Raw genomic sequence first — 20,037 nt, 5'->3', positions numbered from 1 at the left:
GCACAACTTTGTACTTAGTTACTAGCATATTTTTTCTTAGTTAAACTACGAATATTTGAGAACTTTTCATTCGTTCGTTTTGCTACAAGTATACAATTTGTACTTGACAATTTAGTGTAGTCCAGAGTATCTATTTTTGTATGTGGCGTCTAACAATGCATATTGGCTTAAAAGGTAAAAGGCTGGTTTTTGGTGGTAAAAATTTGACTTTGATAAATTATGTCTATATTTTATACCAATTACATTTTGTAGACTGATCTGATGAATAAAATCTACGTTCTAAAAATAATTTTGAATTTAAAATCTGTTAGCCTGAACAATTTTTACTTTAAAAAAAATATATCGATGTAGAAATGAGCCAGATATTTATTTTAACTGTGCTATAATAGAAAGTACATTTTGTTTCTCGCACTATTACGAGAACTTTTATTTCTTGGAAAATTCTGAATTCCGACCATGACAAATTCCACCTTGATAGACATTTTTTGCGAACTAATTTTAGTAGGGATTTTCATTTAAATTGAGAATTTCGTGGTTTTTTACGTTTTTTAATGGCAATTTACATAGTAAAATCCATTACAACAACAATGCCATAATTCATAATGCCATATGCTCATAATTTATAGACCGCAAGAAGAAGAAGAAAATGTCTGGTTCCCTCGCCCACTTTGAGCTATGATGGTCGTAAGTTGTCTATTGCACCGGTAGTAAGTATCGCTTTAGTAACAGAATATAGGAGATATTCATGACAAGTATCGATTATTCCGGCCGATTCTGTATGTTTTCCTTACTGTCCGTAATTTTTACTGGAATAGAAGAGTGATCAGATTGTAACCGATGGTTTAAACCTCGTAATGAATATATTTGATTGTATTAGTTCCACAAGAGATAAGTCGTCGAATGCTATAAATTGAGGCACGGAAAGTGTAAGCACTCGGGTTGCCATCTGTGGAGTGAACATGCGCTCAGATAGTGAATATATAACATAATAATCAGATATACTTTACGCAGCCCTAGTGTCAGCATCAGCAATAATTATGATAATTTTCTGGACCTCAGCAAACCGAATAAATGATTTATCTTCTGTGTAACTAATAAAATTAAAATTGATACTTACAATGGACTATATGTATAACGCTGTTTTATTCAGAATTGTCTTAATTTCTTATATCTTATAGTATCAAAGTCATAGATGGAAAATTCGAGGTTTAGGGTTATAAATAATACCTTTGGACAGTTGTAACGAGTTTAGAACTTTATCGAAAACATTTAACATTTATTTTTTACAAGGGTCTGATCAGAGGTTGTTTATAAACATGTTTATTTATAAAACCTAAGAAGAAAATTTGGGTTTTGTCATGCTCCGTTTGCCGCGGGACGGGTAGAACTCATCCTGCGGCATCGCCAGAGCTCTGAGAGAGTCCTTCTTCTCGCTTCGCAGCTTCTTTCCTCGGGACACCCAGAACTCCTGTTCGCGCGAAGTGAGCCCGTCGAACCCCCGAGGACCTTGAGTGATCCACAGAGAGTCGTCGTTACCTGTATCGTCGGCGTCTCTCCGGTTGAACATTACCCAGCGCGGTTCTTCCACGCTCAGCGGGTTTTTCAGCGTACCCTTGTCCGGACAGATAAGGTTGCGTCCCCTGTGCGCCCAGAAGGGTCCGGTGTCTCCGGTCCCGGAGTCCGTTATCGGCTGGAACCCTCGCTCGGCCAGGATTGACTCCAGCTCTTCGATGGCTCTTCCCCGGTTGGCCCAGAAGGGAGGGGGTACCTCCTCCGAAGACGAGGAACTTCGACGACCCCTCGTAGGCCAGAAGTTGGGGTCAAGTTTGTCCATCATTGTGCGAACGTCACTCCGTGTGTTCCTCGGCTCCGCCTGCACAAATTACGCGTACTAAATGTAGCAAAACTGTATTGGGTAATATTTGAAAAAATAAAACACCTTGCTTATAGTTTTGTTCAATACATAATAATATTATAAGTTTGAGGAAATATTCGTTATGCAAATACAAATTTGTTTAATTATTTTTACTTAGTATAATTTAAACAATGGAAGGGTAAAGAGCAACTCATAATTTTCTAATAGCAATAGTCATCTGGTGATATATCAGCTAACCTAGATCCACAGACTTTCATGATACAATATTACACTATGTTTTACAAGGCGATGGCTATTTTAAATTTGTAATTTAATATTTCATTAGAAATTGATTAACAACTCTCGGTTGGATAGTAAATTATAAAATCTTAATTAAATCCTTTTATAAATAACAAAAATATTTATTAAAACTTATCATAAATTCCCACTTTCTTCAAAGCATGTTCTGCTCAGCCTTTTTATAAAATAATGTAAGAAGTACATGTTTCGCAACTGTTTAGTTTATAAAGAATACTTTATTGTTAGTGGCTTTCAGTGCAGTTTCCACGCTTTTTTATTATCTCAATTTTTACAGTATAAAATGCTAATAATTAATATTGGGAGAAAATTCAAGATCAAATAGTAATTCAAAACCTTTTTCTCTAGTTAACATTATTCTGACATGTAAAATAAATAGCTGAAGGTAATAGTTTTTGATGACGCGTGATTATGTGAGTGTCCATATACGCGTGCTTCCCAACGATAATTATATTCGAAATAATTGTTCCACGACACTGTCAATTCCGTGGAATTGTTGGCCATAAGTTGACTAGTTTTAAAATCTGGTACACCTCAACTATTTCGCGCCCTTTGCAGTGAGTTTTCAATTAGACGTCATATGTATGTGCGAACGAACAAGTGCTCGCGTGCGTGTTTACTTTTTTGTGGCGAGGTATGGCTTGTATGGCTTATTATGTTATTGTAAGAAGTGGTGTTGGTGTGGGTGTTGTGGTATATAATACCGTTGCTGGAGTACTAATGGTTACTAAGAGAAAAGAATATCCGAACATTTTACTAAATATATTTTTAGTGAATTTTGAAGGCTTGTCTGCCTTTTACTCCTATCGTAGTTTAGTATTTAATACCAAACAGCAATGAATGGGCTTATTTTGTAATAACAACTGTTGTAAAGATACCTTTCTGTGTACGCTCCTTGCAGTCGTGGGACAATGGCTATTCTCGCAGTTAGCCCTACACTTTACAGTGTATCACTAATCCTGTCTACTGCACACTAACGTGGCAGATATCCCTCACCTAACCCACGGTGATGTATAGTCACAGACTCCTGACAATAGACACCGCTTAAGAGATTAAACACTTTCTCCCTTCATTAACTTTAGTTAACTAACGTTGGATAAACCTTGATAGCTCCGTACATAGTTTGGTACACCTATTCTTTTGTGAACATACAACTAGTTATTTCTTGCTGGGATAAAGAAGAAACATTTTAAAACTTTGAATATGTATGCTTAAACAATTAAAAAAATAAGAGTACATTATTAATGTCCCTTTTTCAGCTACTGATAATTTCAATTGTGAAAGTGATCCCCTACATGAGCCGATAGTAGTATAGTTCCATTTTGTAAATTATTCTTGTTAAGGACTCTTACTGCGAACTGAACCATGCAGTGTCTTCATAAATGTTCTTTGTATCTTTATTTTCTGTTAACACAATATAGATCGCAGTTTAATATAGATTTAAATTGATCAAATTCGCTAATGATCTAAATCAACACAAGGGGAGCTCTAGTGAGATGGATCGTAGTTTTCTTAAATCCATCTATCATTTGTGGTATGAGGAGGGAATCGAAAGGGTTCACTCTATAACCTTTATCCTTTATTTTGTGTTAATTACAAGAACATTAACATACTAATTCTTAGTATTAATATAGAAAGTTAAAAATTGGAGATAGAAGAAACCTATTTGAGGACGAGGTTGTAATTTTCATCTTGTGTCGCATGTCTTTTATCTCAATTATTAAGCATTCTGTAACACTACTATGAGAAAGTTCGTAAAGGAGGTGAAATTTTAATTTTTAGAATGTTGTCGTGTGTTATTGTATTAAAAGGTCTTAGAGAATACTTCAATCTTAATTGTTTTAATTTGTACTAAGCGCATACCATTGTCGTCCATTATATACGCGTCCCTAAACCTGTTTCTTGTGAAAATTACAGATGAATATCTGCTCAGAAAGAAAATCAATATTCAGCCGCATTTTGTTAAAGATCAAAAGGGGAAGGTATCGAAAGGGTTAAACAAAGTTTTTTACGTCATAAATTGTTTCTTTAATCACGCGTCATTCAACTGTGTAAAGGCTGAAAATTGTTACGTTTAACTATTATTGATGTAAATATCGTTTAATTTAAAATCACAAAATACTTTAAGATAATTATACTCTTGTGAAGCCTTTCGTCAGCAAGACTGTCTCCATGCAACACTTTAGTAAACAAAACCGCTATTGGTAAAAATATTGTAAAACGTATATAATGACAATAAAAAGCATAACTATAGTGTTGTGTGATTTTAAATTATGGATATTTATAAATTTAAAAACTAGAATACACTCCATCTTCGAAATTATTGTATTGACGTGTCTACAAAACGTAACTGAGTTCAGTGGTGAAATTCGCTCTCAGCTTCTGGGATGTAAGTAAATATGTTTTAACTGGCATAGATAGGTAGTCTATAAAGCAGGATAAATTCAGTAATCCAGCAACAAATCAAACCAACATTGTATTGTTCAAAGGCATATACTTGTACAGAACATGGAAGTAATAATGGTTGTTATTACTTATGTCAAAAAAGGAGTAAATAAAGTTATGATAAAATGCCGTTATCTCACATACTGCTATCTCGTATTAATTGTTAATCAGCATTACGAAATATAAAGGACACTTCAAAATACCTTGAAGTCAAGTTACACTTCAAAATACCTGACATGTCTGATTCAGATTCAACAGCTTGTCAATGGAATAAAATACCTGTTTGTCAAGTACTGTTTTAAATTCTTCTAAAAATGTGCCTTTCTTGAATTTTTCGGCCAACTTGCGACATAGACTTTTTGCAGATTTCGTCGGAAACAAAATATATCACGCCCTATAAACCATAAGGGCTTGGTATATTTAAATGCTTATACCTCTCTAGTCGTATATTATGTGGACTATGAAAAGAGAGTGAATACTGCTTCTGATAACAAGGAGCATTCCCCTTTATTACTTTCTTCCTTGGACTGAATCAGGTACCCAACTGAGGCCTTAAAAACTGGAAGCGACTGTTGGAGAATGGAAATTTCCCGGAATGGAAATTTATGACCGTAACTTTATGGAATTTGCATTCAATGCTGTGCCGAACAACTTTAAAATATTGTACTGGTGGCCAAATACTAAAGTTTATTAAGCACTTAAAGTTCATAGTTCTAATCTATTTATTTGTTTATATTCGTAATTTTTATCAGATTTCTCAAGATTTTCACGTAATCACTGAACGAACATTTTTCTCCTGATATTGTTTTATTTCCACCTTAATGTAACTTTTAAATTATTTCCGTATAAAAAATTAACTTTCTGTTATTAATATTTTAAAGTTCAACAGTGAAAAACTCCCTTATAACCGTTGGCTGCTACATTGTTTAATTTCGCGCCTCGCATGCTTGTGAGTCGGGGACGTGACCTGCTTTCTAATTATGATGTGTTTTGGTGTCTGAATAGGAAATAAGTAAACTTATTTAATTAATATCACTATTACCTTGAATATCGCTCAATTAACATGACCAATGCTTTGACTCGAATTGCCAACGGTGGACCGTTCAGTCGCTTAGACTCCAATTAAACTGTTTGTTAAATGGTTAGTACAAGCGGATAACTCTTGTATAAAGTGCCTTTTGGATGATCAGTCTGTCATATCGATACATTGTATGGTTCTGAAATACACAATTTTATTCTAAAGAGCTTTAAAATGTTTTGTAAAGACTGTTTAGAAGAAGTAGATTAGCAATCAATGCCTACATATGATTTTTGAGAATATTTTCTTTTTTTTACACTTAGAACTAGTTTGCTTCACCTACCCTTATTAAGTTATCTCCTTAGGCGAAAATTTACTTTGTGAACACGTTGAACTACGTTCTCTCGTGTTATATTCACTTACACGGAAACATTTCTGATATTAATTTGGAATATTTTTTTTTTAATCGTTAGCCCCTTAAATTATAATAAACATTTGCTCATAATTTAAATTTAATAATCTCGCTTTCATGACCTTTAAGAAATGAGGCAATATTTAAAATGTGTATTGTATATTTGAGCTGAAGATACAATATACTTTTAAAAAATATCCAAAACTCTACGTAATTTGTCTTTTAATTCAGATATATTGAGTATCTAGAGTGTCAATAACTCATTAACCTATCTTTCAAAACCTTTCAGAATTCTAATTCTAATCGGATGATTCCCACGAAGAAGCAATTGGCTTTTTACAGATAAAAGTTAGCTGTACATTTGAACTCCAACTTTTTAATACGTTATGTTGTACTTATTTATGAGCTAATGAACTTAATAACAACGCGACAATTATCAATACGGGTTATTTTGAATAGCACAAATTTACTGAACATTCTTAAACATTTTTCTTAAACTTTATTTTATTTTTGTTCTAAACGATTATTATCGAATAATTTTATTAATAAATATGAACGGTTGAGAGTTCTTCCTTGTAAGTAGTAGTCTATACTCAAAATTGTGAGATTATACTCTGCTTTCTTAGAATTTAACAGACCCAGTACTAGTTTTAAACCTATATTTTCGAATTTTCATGCCAGCTAAGTTAAATTCTCTTTAAAATTAAAATTCTTTAAAATCTTTGCAAATATTAAGGTGAACATTGTGTTTCGTTACAGTGTGTAGTATCTCGCCTATTTACTCGTTAGTTGTTACTTACAGATTCACTCATCTTCCTCATTATAAGTGTAATGAAGGATGTAAAATTTGCCTAATTGTTTTCTTTTCTTGATTCCATGTACAATCACACCTAAATTAATATATAGTATTACGTTTGCATAAAACATAAATATACTCCTTGTTTTCCTTTTTCAAATTATGATTCTTTGTTATTTTTTATTTTGTCAATGTATCAATTATTTTTGTATTCTACTTATTTTTGCTTATTACAAAAATTCAACTTGGTATTTTTTTAAATATTTGAATCACAAAATAAAGCAACGTTTTACTAAAACACAGACAGACCTATCTTGTCTCAATAATATCGTATTTATTCAACAATATTACCATTTATCATTAATTAAGACTTGTTGTCAAAGATCATACAGACTTATTTAAATATATTACTGAGGATAAATTAAAACTCTCTTAATCTTAAGGTAAAGTGAAATCAAAAGTTAAAGCTGCCAGTACTGGAAGTCTAAGAGATAACTAGTGTAAGTCTGTTCTGCTTAAAGTTTCTGCTAATTTAAAGTTTCTATTAATTTGGATTTTGATTAGACGGTGTCATATTTTTTTTAATTTCTTAACCGTTGTGTTCGCAAGGAATATCCATGCAAAATTAAAGACTATATATTTAGTTAAAGACTATATATTTAGTCCTCCATTAGTAAAAGTGTTAAAAAAACACAATAGACAGAGGCAAGGTAAAAAGTGCGAGATAGAACACATTATGTTTACCGGATTATTTGCATATTTTAATGTCTGCAATCCTTTTCATAAATAGTTTGCGTTTCATAAAATAACTTTATTTGCTTTATTTAACAATTAATAAGCTAAATCTATAATTAAAATTCTTATTAGTTAGTTTGAAACTTCAGCAATGTTGTCCATTTTCTAAGCATTTCCAGTTATTACGTTCAACTCTAACACTGACTTGTTATATGTATTGAATTCACCAACGTTACGAAAGCTGTCAAGGGAAGAGCTGTGGCTTTTCGTTGATTGTTTAAGTCAAATCACATTTCTTTATTGCCGAAAAATTTATTTTTATTAACAATAGTCAATTACGTAAGTTCAATACTTAAAGAGGGCTTAAAGAAAAAGTTTTTTCACTTTATTATCCATTCCCAATACAGGAAAATAAAGCTCTTATATACTCTTTCATAAAAAATCTTTAGACAATTTGACAATATAATACATGATATTTTTTGAAAGGATGAAGTGAATTTATATCAAAAACCTAACAGAAACAGCTTAAGCTATGCATTTCTGTTAGGCTGGTTTGGGGAACTGGTAATTTTTTGTGCTAAAGGTAACCATATTTAGAATAACGGTGATATAAATTAAATAACTTAGCATTTCTAATTCTCGTTCTTATTCATAAACCATGGAATTATTCGTTCCGAGAAAAAATAAAACTCACACCCCAAGAATCATTACCCCAATATTTAATGTCCACTAATCACTGTACGGAAAATGTCATTAAAATAGCTTTTTTCGAGTTTGCGCGATAAAATTTGAAAAGTTCATATCAGACCTCCGCGATCATTTATTGCGAATAGTCCAGTCTCTCTGGCAGTAGCATATATGTTTCGCGGTTTTCAAAGGCTTAATTGTATAACTTCTCAGCTGGCACATAGAGCTCATTTAAGTCTTCGTTGCCTTTTTTGTGCCAGAGATTTCTTGATTATGAGTGGTATATACAGGGTGTTTGAAAAGTATGGGTACGGCTTAATATTTTAAAAACCATAGGAGATAACATCTATAAACTTTGCACAGTGTCATATGGCTATGTAAACTATTTTTCCTTGCTATTACCATGACATGCCAACCATGGGGGGACGGCCCACAGAGGAAAACATGGAAATCTTAAATTGAAGCATGGGTCGAGTGATACCTCATTTGAAAGAGCTCCCTTAGTAGAGTTGAATGCCGCAAACCGCATCTCAAAAGGTTTATCCAATCAGAAATGGCGGCTTGTCTTAGGTACACATTGTGAAGTACATTATGCGCTGCCATTTCTGACTGGATCGTCGTATTCTGATGCGGTAGGCGGCGTTTCACTCTACTAACCAATGTGTTTTCACTGACTTTTTTTAATTAGCAAATTATGTCATAAATTTATAACACAATAAATAAAACTAAAAAACATTGGTATTTATTGTGTTTTATTCATTGTGTTATAAATTTATGACATAATTTGCTAATTAAAAAAAGTCCATTCCCACAACAACACAATAAATACCAATGTTTTTTAGTTTTATTTATTGTGTTATAAATTTATGACATAATTTGCTAATTAAAAAAAGTCAGTGAAAACACATTGGTTAGTAGAGTGAAACGCCGCCTACCGCATCAGAATACGACGATCCATTCAGAAATGGCAGCGCATAATGTACTTCACAATGTGTACCTAAGACAAGCCGCCATTTCTGATTGGATAAACCTTTTGAGATGCGGTTTGCGGCATTCAACTCTACTAAGGGAGCTCTTTCAAATGAGGTATCACTCGACCCATGCTTCAATTTAAGATTTCCATGTTTTCCTCTGTGGGCCGTCCCCCCATGGTTGGCATGTCATGGTAATAGCAAGGAAAAATAGTTTACATAGCCATATGACACTGTGCAAAGTTTATAGGTGTTATCTCCTATGGTTTTTAAAATATTAAGCCGTACCCATACTTTTCAAACACCCTGTATATGAATATTTGTGTTCGTAACAGATGGGTGATAAAGTTTTATAATGATAATATGTGTTATTTTATAAAGTTGCATTCAAATACAATTGTTACGGTGTTAACGAAATTTAAAGTTTGAAAAATATATAAATGAACATTTAGAGTATATTTTCATTTTGTTGTAAAGAACACTAGTGTGGGATTTTAGACAAAAGCCAATTTGAAACACGAGGTTGAGTTACAGTGACCGCTAGTCTCCTTACGGCGTTAGAGCTAGGTTATTAGTTGAAAATAACTCAAGATATAACTATATACACGCGTTTAATATTGAATTTTAATTTACTTTATACTGTAGTAATTCAATAACATATTCGTATTATTTTAAAATCAGTTTAAAGTGATTCGATTATATTTATTTCCATGTTATTGGCTATCTAAACCGCTCTGCCTGTTGTCGGTGGTGAGGTGGCAAAGTACCTGGGTAGAGGGCAGCCTCAGCAGAAGACTCAGCACCGGCAGAAGAAGTAGCGTCAGCATGACTGTGTCAGCGGAGAGTGGCCGAGCTGACCCCGTCCTCAGTCTTATGTACCCCGGCCACCACATCACTTGGGGAAATCACTACGGCCAGATTAGCCACGGGACTGCCGCGACAGGTTAATCATGTTAGCGTCAGTTACCCCGCTCCCCACCCACGCCAACAGGAGCGCCGCCCTGTGAAATTACTCGCCAGTAGTGTGTTCTCGGCTCGAAGGTCCTTGGGAAATTGTGACGTTGAGATCGGCCGTTACAATGTCGTATACTATTTATTTATTTTTCTGCTATAATTATATTACTTAAAGATTTAATGTGCAGCTCTTTTTGAAAGAAAGTACTGAAATGACTTGCCATTCAGCATTTGATGTAGAAACACTTTGTACCACATTATAAATTTAAGTCTGTAGAGTCTATATTTTAACATGGACTCCGAACCACATAATTTTTGGTCCTGCATTAACTAACTACTTGAAAATATCTACCCTAAATTCCATTTATGTTCCTTTTGATTCCGGAATGATATTTACAGTTGAAATTAATAGACAAGGGTTTGAAATTTTAATAATACTCGTATAGATACTATGCTCTCAATGTAAACTGTTTATCAGAGTTTTGATTGTTATGTGAAAACAAATACTTCGAATCAAAACTTTATTATTTTACTCTACATTTTGTTCTACTTTAAACTTCGTTAGCTAAATTCATAAAAAATGTGACAAAGGATGTCTTTATTCTTGTAAAATGTGTACGAAAAGAAGGCGCGTAGTTAGTAAATTGTTCAAAGCAGTCTTTTGTAATTTGTTCCAATTTAAGAGAATAATTTTATGATTAATTGGGCTTCTTACAATCAACAATGTAATTAAAAGGTCGGGGTTTGTCATAACTTAGAGAACTTTGTTAACATCTTTGATCCAGCTCAATATAACGCCTCTGATTTTTCATTACTCTTTTGAAACGAGTTTAATTACATTATATACAATAGAGTTTTAATGCGTGATTTTAAACTTATTTTATCAAAAATATTGTCCGGAAGTAGCCCATCACCGTTTAAATCTAGTCGTAAATACAAACAAGTGTTAGGTAATCACATTTTTTTTAATAGTACGAGGTGTATATTAATTAAATTGCTATATGTTGTACTACACTATATTGTGTTGAGTCTTAACGAAAGAAGAGCAAACAATGAAATATCGCCGGAAAAATTGATCCGCTAGCTTCCAATCTGAAATCCGGTTCTAAAAATAAAAATTCACGATAAAGCTAAATTGTAACCGATCGCCTTATCCTATCCATATAATTTACGATAAACGTGTGAATTCTTGTCACCCACTTTATCGATACAATTTCAAACATTCAGTCATAGAATCGTACATACTTTCAAATCCCATTTCTCGTTACTTCGCCAAAACTTTATCAATGAGAAACTCCGCAGTGACGTTTAACTAATCAAGTAAACCTAACTCAATTGTATAAACCGTTCTTTTTATGAGTTATCACTTAAAACTGTCATTTAGTCACATAATCGTGATAGCAACGCTGACACAGATGGAGCACGCACGCTTCCCGTAGTAACTGAGTCTGTTCAACCGGGTGGCTGCCAACTCAAGTCATCCGATTGAACAGAATTGGAGTATTCAGCAATGGCAGTTTCCACTGTAATAACACCATCGTGTAAAAATGCTATAATAGATGTTGGGGATGTACTGCGTTGTCTTTGGAGTAAATCTATTAAGTCCAGATGAGAGAAGGACCGTGGCACACAGAATCTCCTCACAGGTCACCATATTCTAGAGAAAAGAACAAACCATGTCTCCGAGGAGTGGAATAAGACGGTTCGCAAACAAATGAACCCCGGTTTAGTGGGTTTAGTGTTCCATAGGAGTTGCATAGGACACAGATGAAATAAGAAGGGCCACGAGCATAAGAACTGCTTTTTCATAATTTTAAGGATCCAATATCGCGGTAGCTTTAATTTCATAGTTTTCATCCTTCTTTGCGTGTTCTGTAATAATAATATATTACATTTTTGTTGTTCCAGATTTGAAAGTATAAGGCGCCATAGCAGAAAATGGTGAGTTTTAATTTATTTTTTTATAAATCGTACACCAATATGTACAATTTAATCATGGGCAAATATGAAAGCGCAAAATCTTTCCCTAGATATTGAAATTGCAGTTTAGGACAATTTTTGGATCCTACTCCCAAAAGCATAATTTTTATGAAGACTCAATTATAAATGGGACACGCTACTTAAGCATTAGTGAAATGCTTCAGCAGACAAGTCATGCAATTTGTGACATCCATAGGCAGCACAGCTCCAGCTACAGTTTGTTGTTGTGGTTTGCCTATAAATCTTGGTTGACAGTGGCCTAGATAAAATAAGACAAAGACCCCCTAGAACCTCAACCCCAAACCTTTGTAAAAATTATTTACATCTGACTGTTTTATATTATTTTAATGTTTTTTTTAATTTTAATTAAATACCTCTCCTTTTATTATGCGTTTTAAATTCCACCTGTTTCTCCCATGCTTTTTTATTAATGTACGAGTATTTACTTCAGAGTTAAGTGTAAAATGATACTCATACATACTGTTTGAGATCTGTATGAAATGCCAGTTACACACAAGAACTGCCGTGTCTGTGGCTGTATATCTACTCTCGCATCTAGTTAACATCGCTTACAGGTGATATCTGTGTGAAATGCCGGCCATACTCAGGGACAGCCGTGTCTGTGGCTGTATATCTACTCTCGCATCTAGTTAACATCGCTTACAGGTGATATCTGTGTGAAATGCCGGCCATACTCAGGGACAGCCGTGTCTGTGGCTGTATATCTACTCTCGCATCTAGTTAACATCGCTTACAGGTGATATCTGTGTGAAATGCCGGCCATACTCAGGGACAGCCGTGTCTGTGTTAAGTATCTACTCTCGCATCTAGTATAGCGCTTACAGGTAAAGTCTGTGTGAAATTCCGGCCATACTCAGGGACAGCCGTGTCTGTGTTAAGTATCTACTCTCGCATCTAGTTAACATCGCTTACAGGTGATATCTGTGTGAAATGCCGGCCATACTCAGGGACAGCCGTGTCTGTGTTAAGTATCTACTTTCGCATCTAGTATAGCGCTTACAGGTAAGGTCTGTGTGAAATGCCGGCCATACTCAGGGACAGCCGTGTCTGTGTTAAGTATCTACTTTCGCATCTAGTATAGCGCTTACATGTAAGGTATGTGTGAAATGCCGGCCATACTCAGGGACAGCCTTGCCTGTGGCTGTATATCTACTCTCGCATCTAGTTAACATCGCTTACAGGTGATATCTGTGTGAAATGCCGGCCATACTCAGGGACAGCCGTGTATGTGTTGTATATGTTATTCTCCCATCTAGGCACTCCGGAATAAATTCTTGAAAGTATGAGCGTTTTTGTCGACTTATTCTGTTTAAACTCTGTATTAATTAGCTATTTATGAATGTTTGTGATGTGATTCTCCAACATAGTTTGTTCTGTTGTAAAAAATATCTGATATGACCGAGCAAGAAAGTAATTTAATGAATACAGTAGCCTACGGGTTACTCTAAGTATTGGAATAATAATAATTAATAGGGTGAGGGAAATTTTACGTGTAGAAAAACAAGAATAGTTTTATGGTATTAAGCATTATTACATTTTTGTGTTTGGCATAAACTGCCCTCTCCGCCCTTCACCAGCCACTGCATCATTTCATGAAACCGGTACAAATGCAAACCATTTTACAATTATTGGGTTCATGAATGTATATGTAACAACAGTAATCATGTGTAACCTTTAATTCCATAGCGATTAAAGCGATACAAAAAAAAATTTTATTGCTTCACAAAAGAAACAAAAATTGTACAAATTTACAATAAATTTCCTTAAGGGGTTAAAACTTTTACTCCGAAAAATCATATTGTTAATAGTGGTTATTCATTTAGTTACTTTACAAAGACATTTCGAGAAATGTATTATATCCTTTGTAGTTTTTAACACTTATCCTTATTTTTAACACATATCCTTTGTGTTTAAGTTTAACATTAATTCTGTGAGATAAGAGCCTCGCACAAGCTTGTGGGCCATTAGGTTATGCAGAAAAATCGGCCTCTCCTTCTTCAATAGAAATTTACTAAAATTTGAACATTCGAAAGCAGTTCATTTAACCATAATAGTGTATGGTGTTAGATATAAAAATTAAGGTTATTAAATAAGTGCGCCGAGTCGCGGCAGGTAGAACTACTGACGGCGCGGCGCGGCGCGTTCTCCTCTTATTCTCTAGCCGCTTTTATGTTGTGTGTGCTACAACTATTATAGCTTTATACTAATTTCCCCCTAAAAACTTCCAGATAATGATCTGGAATAGTATTTATAGATAAGTGCAGTAAAGTAGAACATAACCAGTGCCTCCTCTATTCTACGTTCCAACCAATCAGAGTTAACTGTTACGTTATCTTACTATATTGAGTAAAAGACAATATTGTAAGAAAGGGTTAGATGTCTGTCATTAATTAGCTGAAAATCAAATAAGTTTGCTTACAGCCTCAAATCACCAGTGGGACGTATCAAAGACTTATTTTAATTAAAAGAGGCTTTCTCCAACATATAGTTTATATCCGCCTTAGTTATAGTTATGGAAATACAGAACTGTTGTCATAATTATTTCCTCATAACCAACATTGTATTATATACGCTGGTGTGTCAGTATCACCCTACACCAGGAAATTGCTCAACTATAAAGTCTCAAAGGTTTTAACTTAATCAAATGGACTTTGAATGTGAAATAATCTCCCTCTACATTATGCGAGTGTTGGCAATTAACAACTATCAGACATGTGGTAATTGCTTAATCCATTCTGCATTGGTAGGTCACATGACATGTCACTGTAACTGCACTTTTGTTATAAACTAAAGTCGGTATTGTCTGTTGAATACAACGAATAATCCACACAGAGCTCAGTGTATCGGTACGAAGTTTTACAGGATAATTAATATGCCAACTATGAATTAGAGACATTCTTATTGGACACATCTAAATGATCAAAGACTCATTTTTTCCTTTTTGGTTGATAAAACTCAGCCTATTTAATATCTTTAAGACAATTAAGATAATATCTCAATGTAACTTTAGGGTAACAATGTAACATTCTCCACGTAAAAGTTGTACAGTATAATATTATCGATTTATTTTGTTTGCGATTTAAACACTATATTTTCTTCCTACTGTATGTAGATATCACGCAATAGAAAATTTATTTATATTTCACTAAAGGCCGCGTCAGGCTAGTTATAGTGCGTAGATAATAAGTAGAGTTAATATTAAGACATCACAGTGTTGGAGAGAATTATGTTATAAGAAAGCTAGAAAAAAAACAAAATACAAATCAGTTGTCAACCTGTCAAAACTTTCTTAAGTGATGCTTCTAGTTAATGGCCGTTCTGATACACAATAAGGGCTGGCTGCTACATGAGAATAAGCTATAGACACCGGCAAACGCTGATGAGAGAGTATGCGCAATCTTCTAGTCAGGGAATTAACCAAACAGTTAAACAGGTATTTAATGTACCATGGATTTTAAGGAAGACATAGTTCATTACATTACAAAGCTTCTGCTTACATTCCGTTGTCAGTAATGAACTGTTAATTTGAGGAGTTACAACTTTGCTAAGGTTTTTTTTAAATATAACTATAGAGATGAGCACTTTCCCTAGTGGGTATTTTGAGTGTAAGAGCGTCCGGGAAAGTATTCTTGTAGTATATACTTGTGTCAACCTGTTACTTTTCCTGTTAATATTTAACGAAAAGATTTATTTTATGAATGTTGAAGCCCTCAGAGTTAATAAAGCTGTAAACTATTTAATGACGGAAAACTCGGTAAAAAGAGGGCTGGTAAAAGAAAGGTGAAGTGTTAAATTTATAGAATTCTACCCTAACACAGTACATACACAAGTTAAATTGCAGAAACGACTCAATCTAAGTTTATAGCTTGGTTGTTATGTTCTAAAACATGATAGAAACTCTTGATAAGTTTTAGTTACTATTCCATGAGTTTTAGTTAAAACGTGTTCCATTTTCAATCATACAGTAAAAACCTAAACCTATTTCATTTCATACAAATATACATTGCTGAATCAGTATGCGCTATATCTTATTCATACGAAACCCTACATTTTCTTTTATATACATTGTTAATGGGCAGAGCCTTTCACATTTTTAATTGTTTATTTTGCCAAAATGAAGTTTGAATAACTTTTTAAAAACCGAAATTAAGTGCACTATTTTCAACTCGCGTTCATTTTCAATTTTCATAGTTTTTGTCCCATATTCTTAGGAAGATATACAGTTAGAAAGAACTCTTTAAAGCACTGTTCATAGCACAATCGGACACACATCAACTACCATTGGGGTCATAACGCATCACTAACAAATTTGTGGCAGGTGGAAATCAGGAGTTTAGCGCTGTTCCCCGCGGCTTCGCACGCTTTTTGTAAGCTTTGCTCGTGTATGAGCGCTTCTGGTTCAAGTGAATTATATTGTCAACGCCACTGTAGAGTTTACCTTGTTTACACTATCAAGAAAATCTGCCTAAAGTGTAGGTTTATAGCCATTGTACACGTACATGTACTTAATAATAAAGTGGTCTAACATTCAAGCTATAAGGCCAAACATAAATTCATTTGAAAGACAAATATCCATAAAAACTTAGCGCCTTCACATAGTGTTATTGTAGTGGTTATTATACACAACTATCTCGTAATTGTAGTTTACAATGTGCAGGCGCTTTGATAACTTATATATTTTTGCAGCGCCTCCTGGTGGTGAGTTACATTAATGGGCATAGCATATAAACCTTCTACGTGGAAAAATACATATACAGTACATACAAATTTTCATAATGATCGGTCAAATAGTTTCTGAGTCTATAAAGGACAAACACACAAACATTCATTTATATATATATATATATATATATATATATATATATATATAGATTCTTATCAATAGTTGTACTATTGGAATATGTAAATGTGTTACAGAGGTTCCGGTTCTGCGGGGATGGCGACTGTCCGGACTGGATTCTAGCTCAGATCAACACACTCGCCAGAACGGTGAGTTGATGGGATTAATGGACAGTATGCTTATAATTAAAATGTGTTAAAGGATAATATTGTAACATAACGTTCTTTCATATTTCGCTTTGTTTGCAAAACTCATTTGTAAATATGAGTAGATGTTACACATAGTTATTTTTCTTAAGGTTTTTTTTCTCCATTGGGTATAGAATAGTCGGGGTGAGTTCTCTGCCTACCGTACTTTTGAATCTCATAGGTTTATTGCCATGGCTTCCAATTTATTAATTTACAAGCTCTGAACTTGCGAATTTCGCAGAAAAATTAATTTACAAAATAACCAGTAAAATATTCACACGGAAAGTGTAAATATTTACAATATGTTGGTCTACTTTATTAAATTTACTAATAAGAGAAGAATCTCAAGTCTCTAAACGATCATCATAGATATGAAACTGAAATGGCTGCAAACGTCAACAAATTGCCTCGAATTTCAATGAAGTCGCTGGTCTTGGGTCATATACGCGTACCATACGGTATCAACAGTAGGTTGCTTTCATTTTTCTGTTTGAGCTTAGTTCCTTATCTTCTGACCTCAAACAAGTGATTAAGGGAGCCGTAAAGTAAAAGATTAAATCAAGCAAAGCAACTTTATTAACATAAGTAAATATAATAAATGAGAAGGGTTTGTACGAAGTATGAAATACATCGTATGTAGTTGTATTGAATGAATAGTTAATTTTGATTACTGTAAACAATATTTACATTAAAAGTAATATTACATTCAAAATGGACTTTACAGCCATAATAATTCCTAACGTCTGTATCAATGCTTTTACCCAGAAAGGTACTCTAATCTAGCTGAATAGTATCTCAACATTACTTCGTGAAATTATTTCCTGATCTTATTTGGATAAGGGTTAAACACTAGGTAGCAAAAGTGCTTGTGGGCAGAGGCAATTCTCTTTATGAATGTAAAAAGGTTTTTGACAAAGAGCTTAACGCAACCAACAGAAATGAAGCTGCAATATAATACTGTACGTCTTCATTTAGAGGAAATCATCAAAAATAACATTTTTTGAAAGTACTGACTGTAATTATTTACTTTATTGATACTCATTAATGGTTGTTGATTGCAACGTGAATTTATTTTTATTTCGAACATTAAATAAATGTAAGACTACGTAAAAATGTAAATCAATTAACAAAAAGTGAAATTAAATTGTGACTGTTTCTTTTTTAAATAAAGAGAGTATTATTCACAATGTTTTGAAGTTTGACTGCTCAGCCATGTTGAGTATTCAATATTAGTCAAGCGTAGAACAAACAAACGTTGCGTTGGTGATGGTCAAGTGAACATTAATCTTCAATGACCGTATTAAATAATACGTTTGTATTCGCAGATCATAAGCAATGTTGTTTTGATCTGTGCATGTCTGAAATAATGTTTTGTAAGTTTAAATTACCTCCTTCTTCCCTTCAGGTAGAGACGTTAATTTTGGCGAATGCTTTTAATTATTCAGCGCTGTATATGGTTTATTAACATTACAGTCCTAAAGTTTCGATACAATTAATATATAATTTCTAAGTGGTATCCTTAAAATAGAGAAACAAAAAATATTTGAAAAATATCAAAAATGTTGAAAGTTTTATTAATATAATTTTATTGGTTCGATGTGCATACATTTTGTTTGAAGTACAACTTCTGTTTAATTTGTACCTTCACCTTGTTGTAGATTTGACGCTAATCTTGAAATCTATATTTTGATCATTTTTTTATCTAGACTGACTCTATGTGGTTTTTGAAGGATGAATCTCAGTAGTATATACAGAAAATAAAATAGCAAGACACATCACACACAATTTTGTGATTCTGCGTTCAAAAAAACGCACATAGTCAGTCTAGACAAGAGACTGAAGATTTCAAGATCTGGATATATAATAATATAGTATATATTATAATAATATGAATAATACAATATATATTTTAGCTTCGAGTGCCGGTGCTGTGTGAAATAAAACAAATATGGTTTTCAATATGGTTGTTAATATGGTTACAATTTATTTATCACGTTGGAAAAGATTAATTACATCGTTAATATTATTTTACTACAGTTGTATTTCTCGTTTTAGTTTCTGTACATAATTTAACAATAAATACGTTTTTTGGTCGTAGTTCATGTAAAGCCCATTGGTAGAAGAACTGTGGGACCTACATATTCACGCAGAATCCGAACCATGATTTTACATTCTATATGTTGTTAGATGAAAACTGACTAGCCATTTTTATTGCTAGCTTTACTATTTCACTGCTATTATTTAGATATTTTTATTGGCTTCTTTAGAAACGGAACGTTCACATTAATGTTTTCACATCGTCTCACTATCCAGTGTCGGACACAATTTTTGATTGAGTATAAATTGTATGTGAATGGTATAAGATCAATTGTGTTTATTGTTTTTCAGAGCTCAATAAAAATGAAACTGCTGTGCCAAGTGGTGGCTGAATCCATCGTGAGCGAGACACCGATAAATGTAAGTTTATATATTTGTCTGTGTGAGATTCATGGCTTATCCAGTCAGTGTCACGTGACTTTAATATCAACAGTTATGATCTGTATTCAGTTATATCTGTATTCATTATTGATAGTTATTTGTTATGTATTTAATATTATTATTTTTTTAAATAATGTTTTTTCTTAGTCACATACGCACTATTAACAGATCTCATATTGTTATTGAAACGTCACTTCTATTTGTAAAAGTATATGAAAATAACAACTTTAAAAGCTGCGGAGTATAAATGTAGCAATCACCAAAGTTTGATATATGAGATAGTATCAGAAAACTACCCAAAATACATGTAAACAGCCCAGATAAAGACCGTACGTGATT

General features: G+C 33.5%; 2 protein-coding genes across 6 annotated transcripts in view; one reads left to right on the top strand and one right to left on the bottom strand.

Annotated features, from left to right (window-relative positions):
* Positions 1–20,037, top strand: part of LOC124352664 (COMM domain-containing protein 4) — a 228,756-nt gene that overhangs the window by 193,056 nt on the left and 15,663 nt on the right. For all 5 annotated transcript variants that reach the window (XM_046802233.1, XM_046802235.1, XM_046802231.1 and 2 more), the window contains 3 exons: positions 12,100–12,132; positions 17,110–17,181; positions 19,609–19,677. In XM_046802233.1, the coding sequence (XP_046658189.1) occupies positions 12,130–12,132; positions 17,110–17,181; positions 19,609–19,677 (144 nt within the window). In that variant the 5' untranslated portion in view covers positions 12,100–12,129. The remainder of the gene's footprint in view (positions 1–12,099; positions 12,133–17,109; positions 17,182–19,608; positions 19,678–20,037) is intronic.
* LOC124352663 lies at positions 1,235–10,210 on the bottom strand. Its single transcript, XM_046802230.1, has 2 exons — positions 10,005–10,210; positions 1,235–1,873 (listed from the first exon to the last, which is right to left on the bottom strand). The coding sequence occupies exons 1-2, from the start codon at positions 10,128–10,130 to the stop codon at positions 1,334–1,336; spliced, it is 666 nt and encodes a 221-aa protein (XP_046658186.1). The 5' UTR covers positions 10,131–10,210; the 3' UTR covers positions 1,235–1,333.

This window comes from Homalodisca vitripennis, chromosome 1, assembly GCF_021130785.1.
Source record: "Homalodisca vitripennis isolate AUS2020 chromosome 1, UT_GWSS_2.1, whole genome shotgun sequence".
NCBI lineage: Eukaryota > Metazoa > Arthropoda > Insecta > Hemiptera > Cicadellidae > Homalodisca > Homalodisca vitripennis.
The sequence above is the reverse complement of the archived record's forward strand: the minus strand, read 5'-3'. Positions and strand labels throughout refer to the sequence as shown.

Bases quoted from the DNA above. Each gene is read 5' to 3' on its own strand.
- LOC124352663 (XM_046802230.1), bottom strand. From the start codon at position 10,130: ATGTGGTGGCCGGGGTACATAAGACTGAGGACGGGGTCAGCTCGGCCA. The intron at 1,874-10,004 runs GTACTTTGCCAC...TAATTTGTGCAG, and splicing joins TGAGGCTGCCCTCTACCCAG to GCGGAGCCGAGGAACACACG.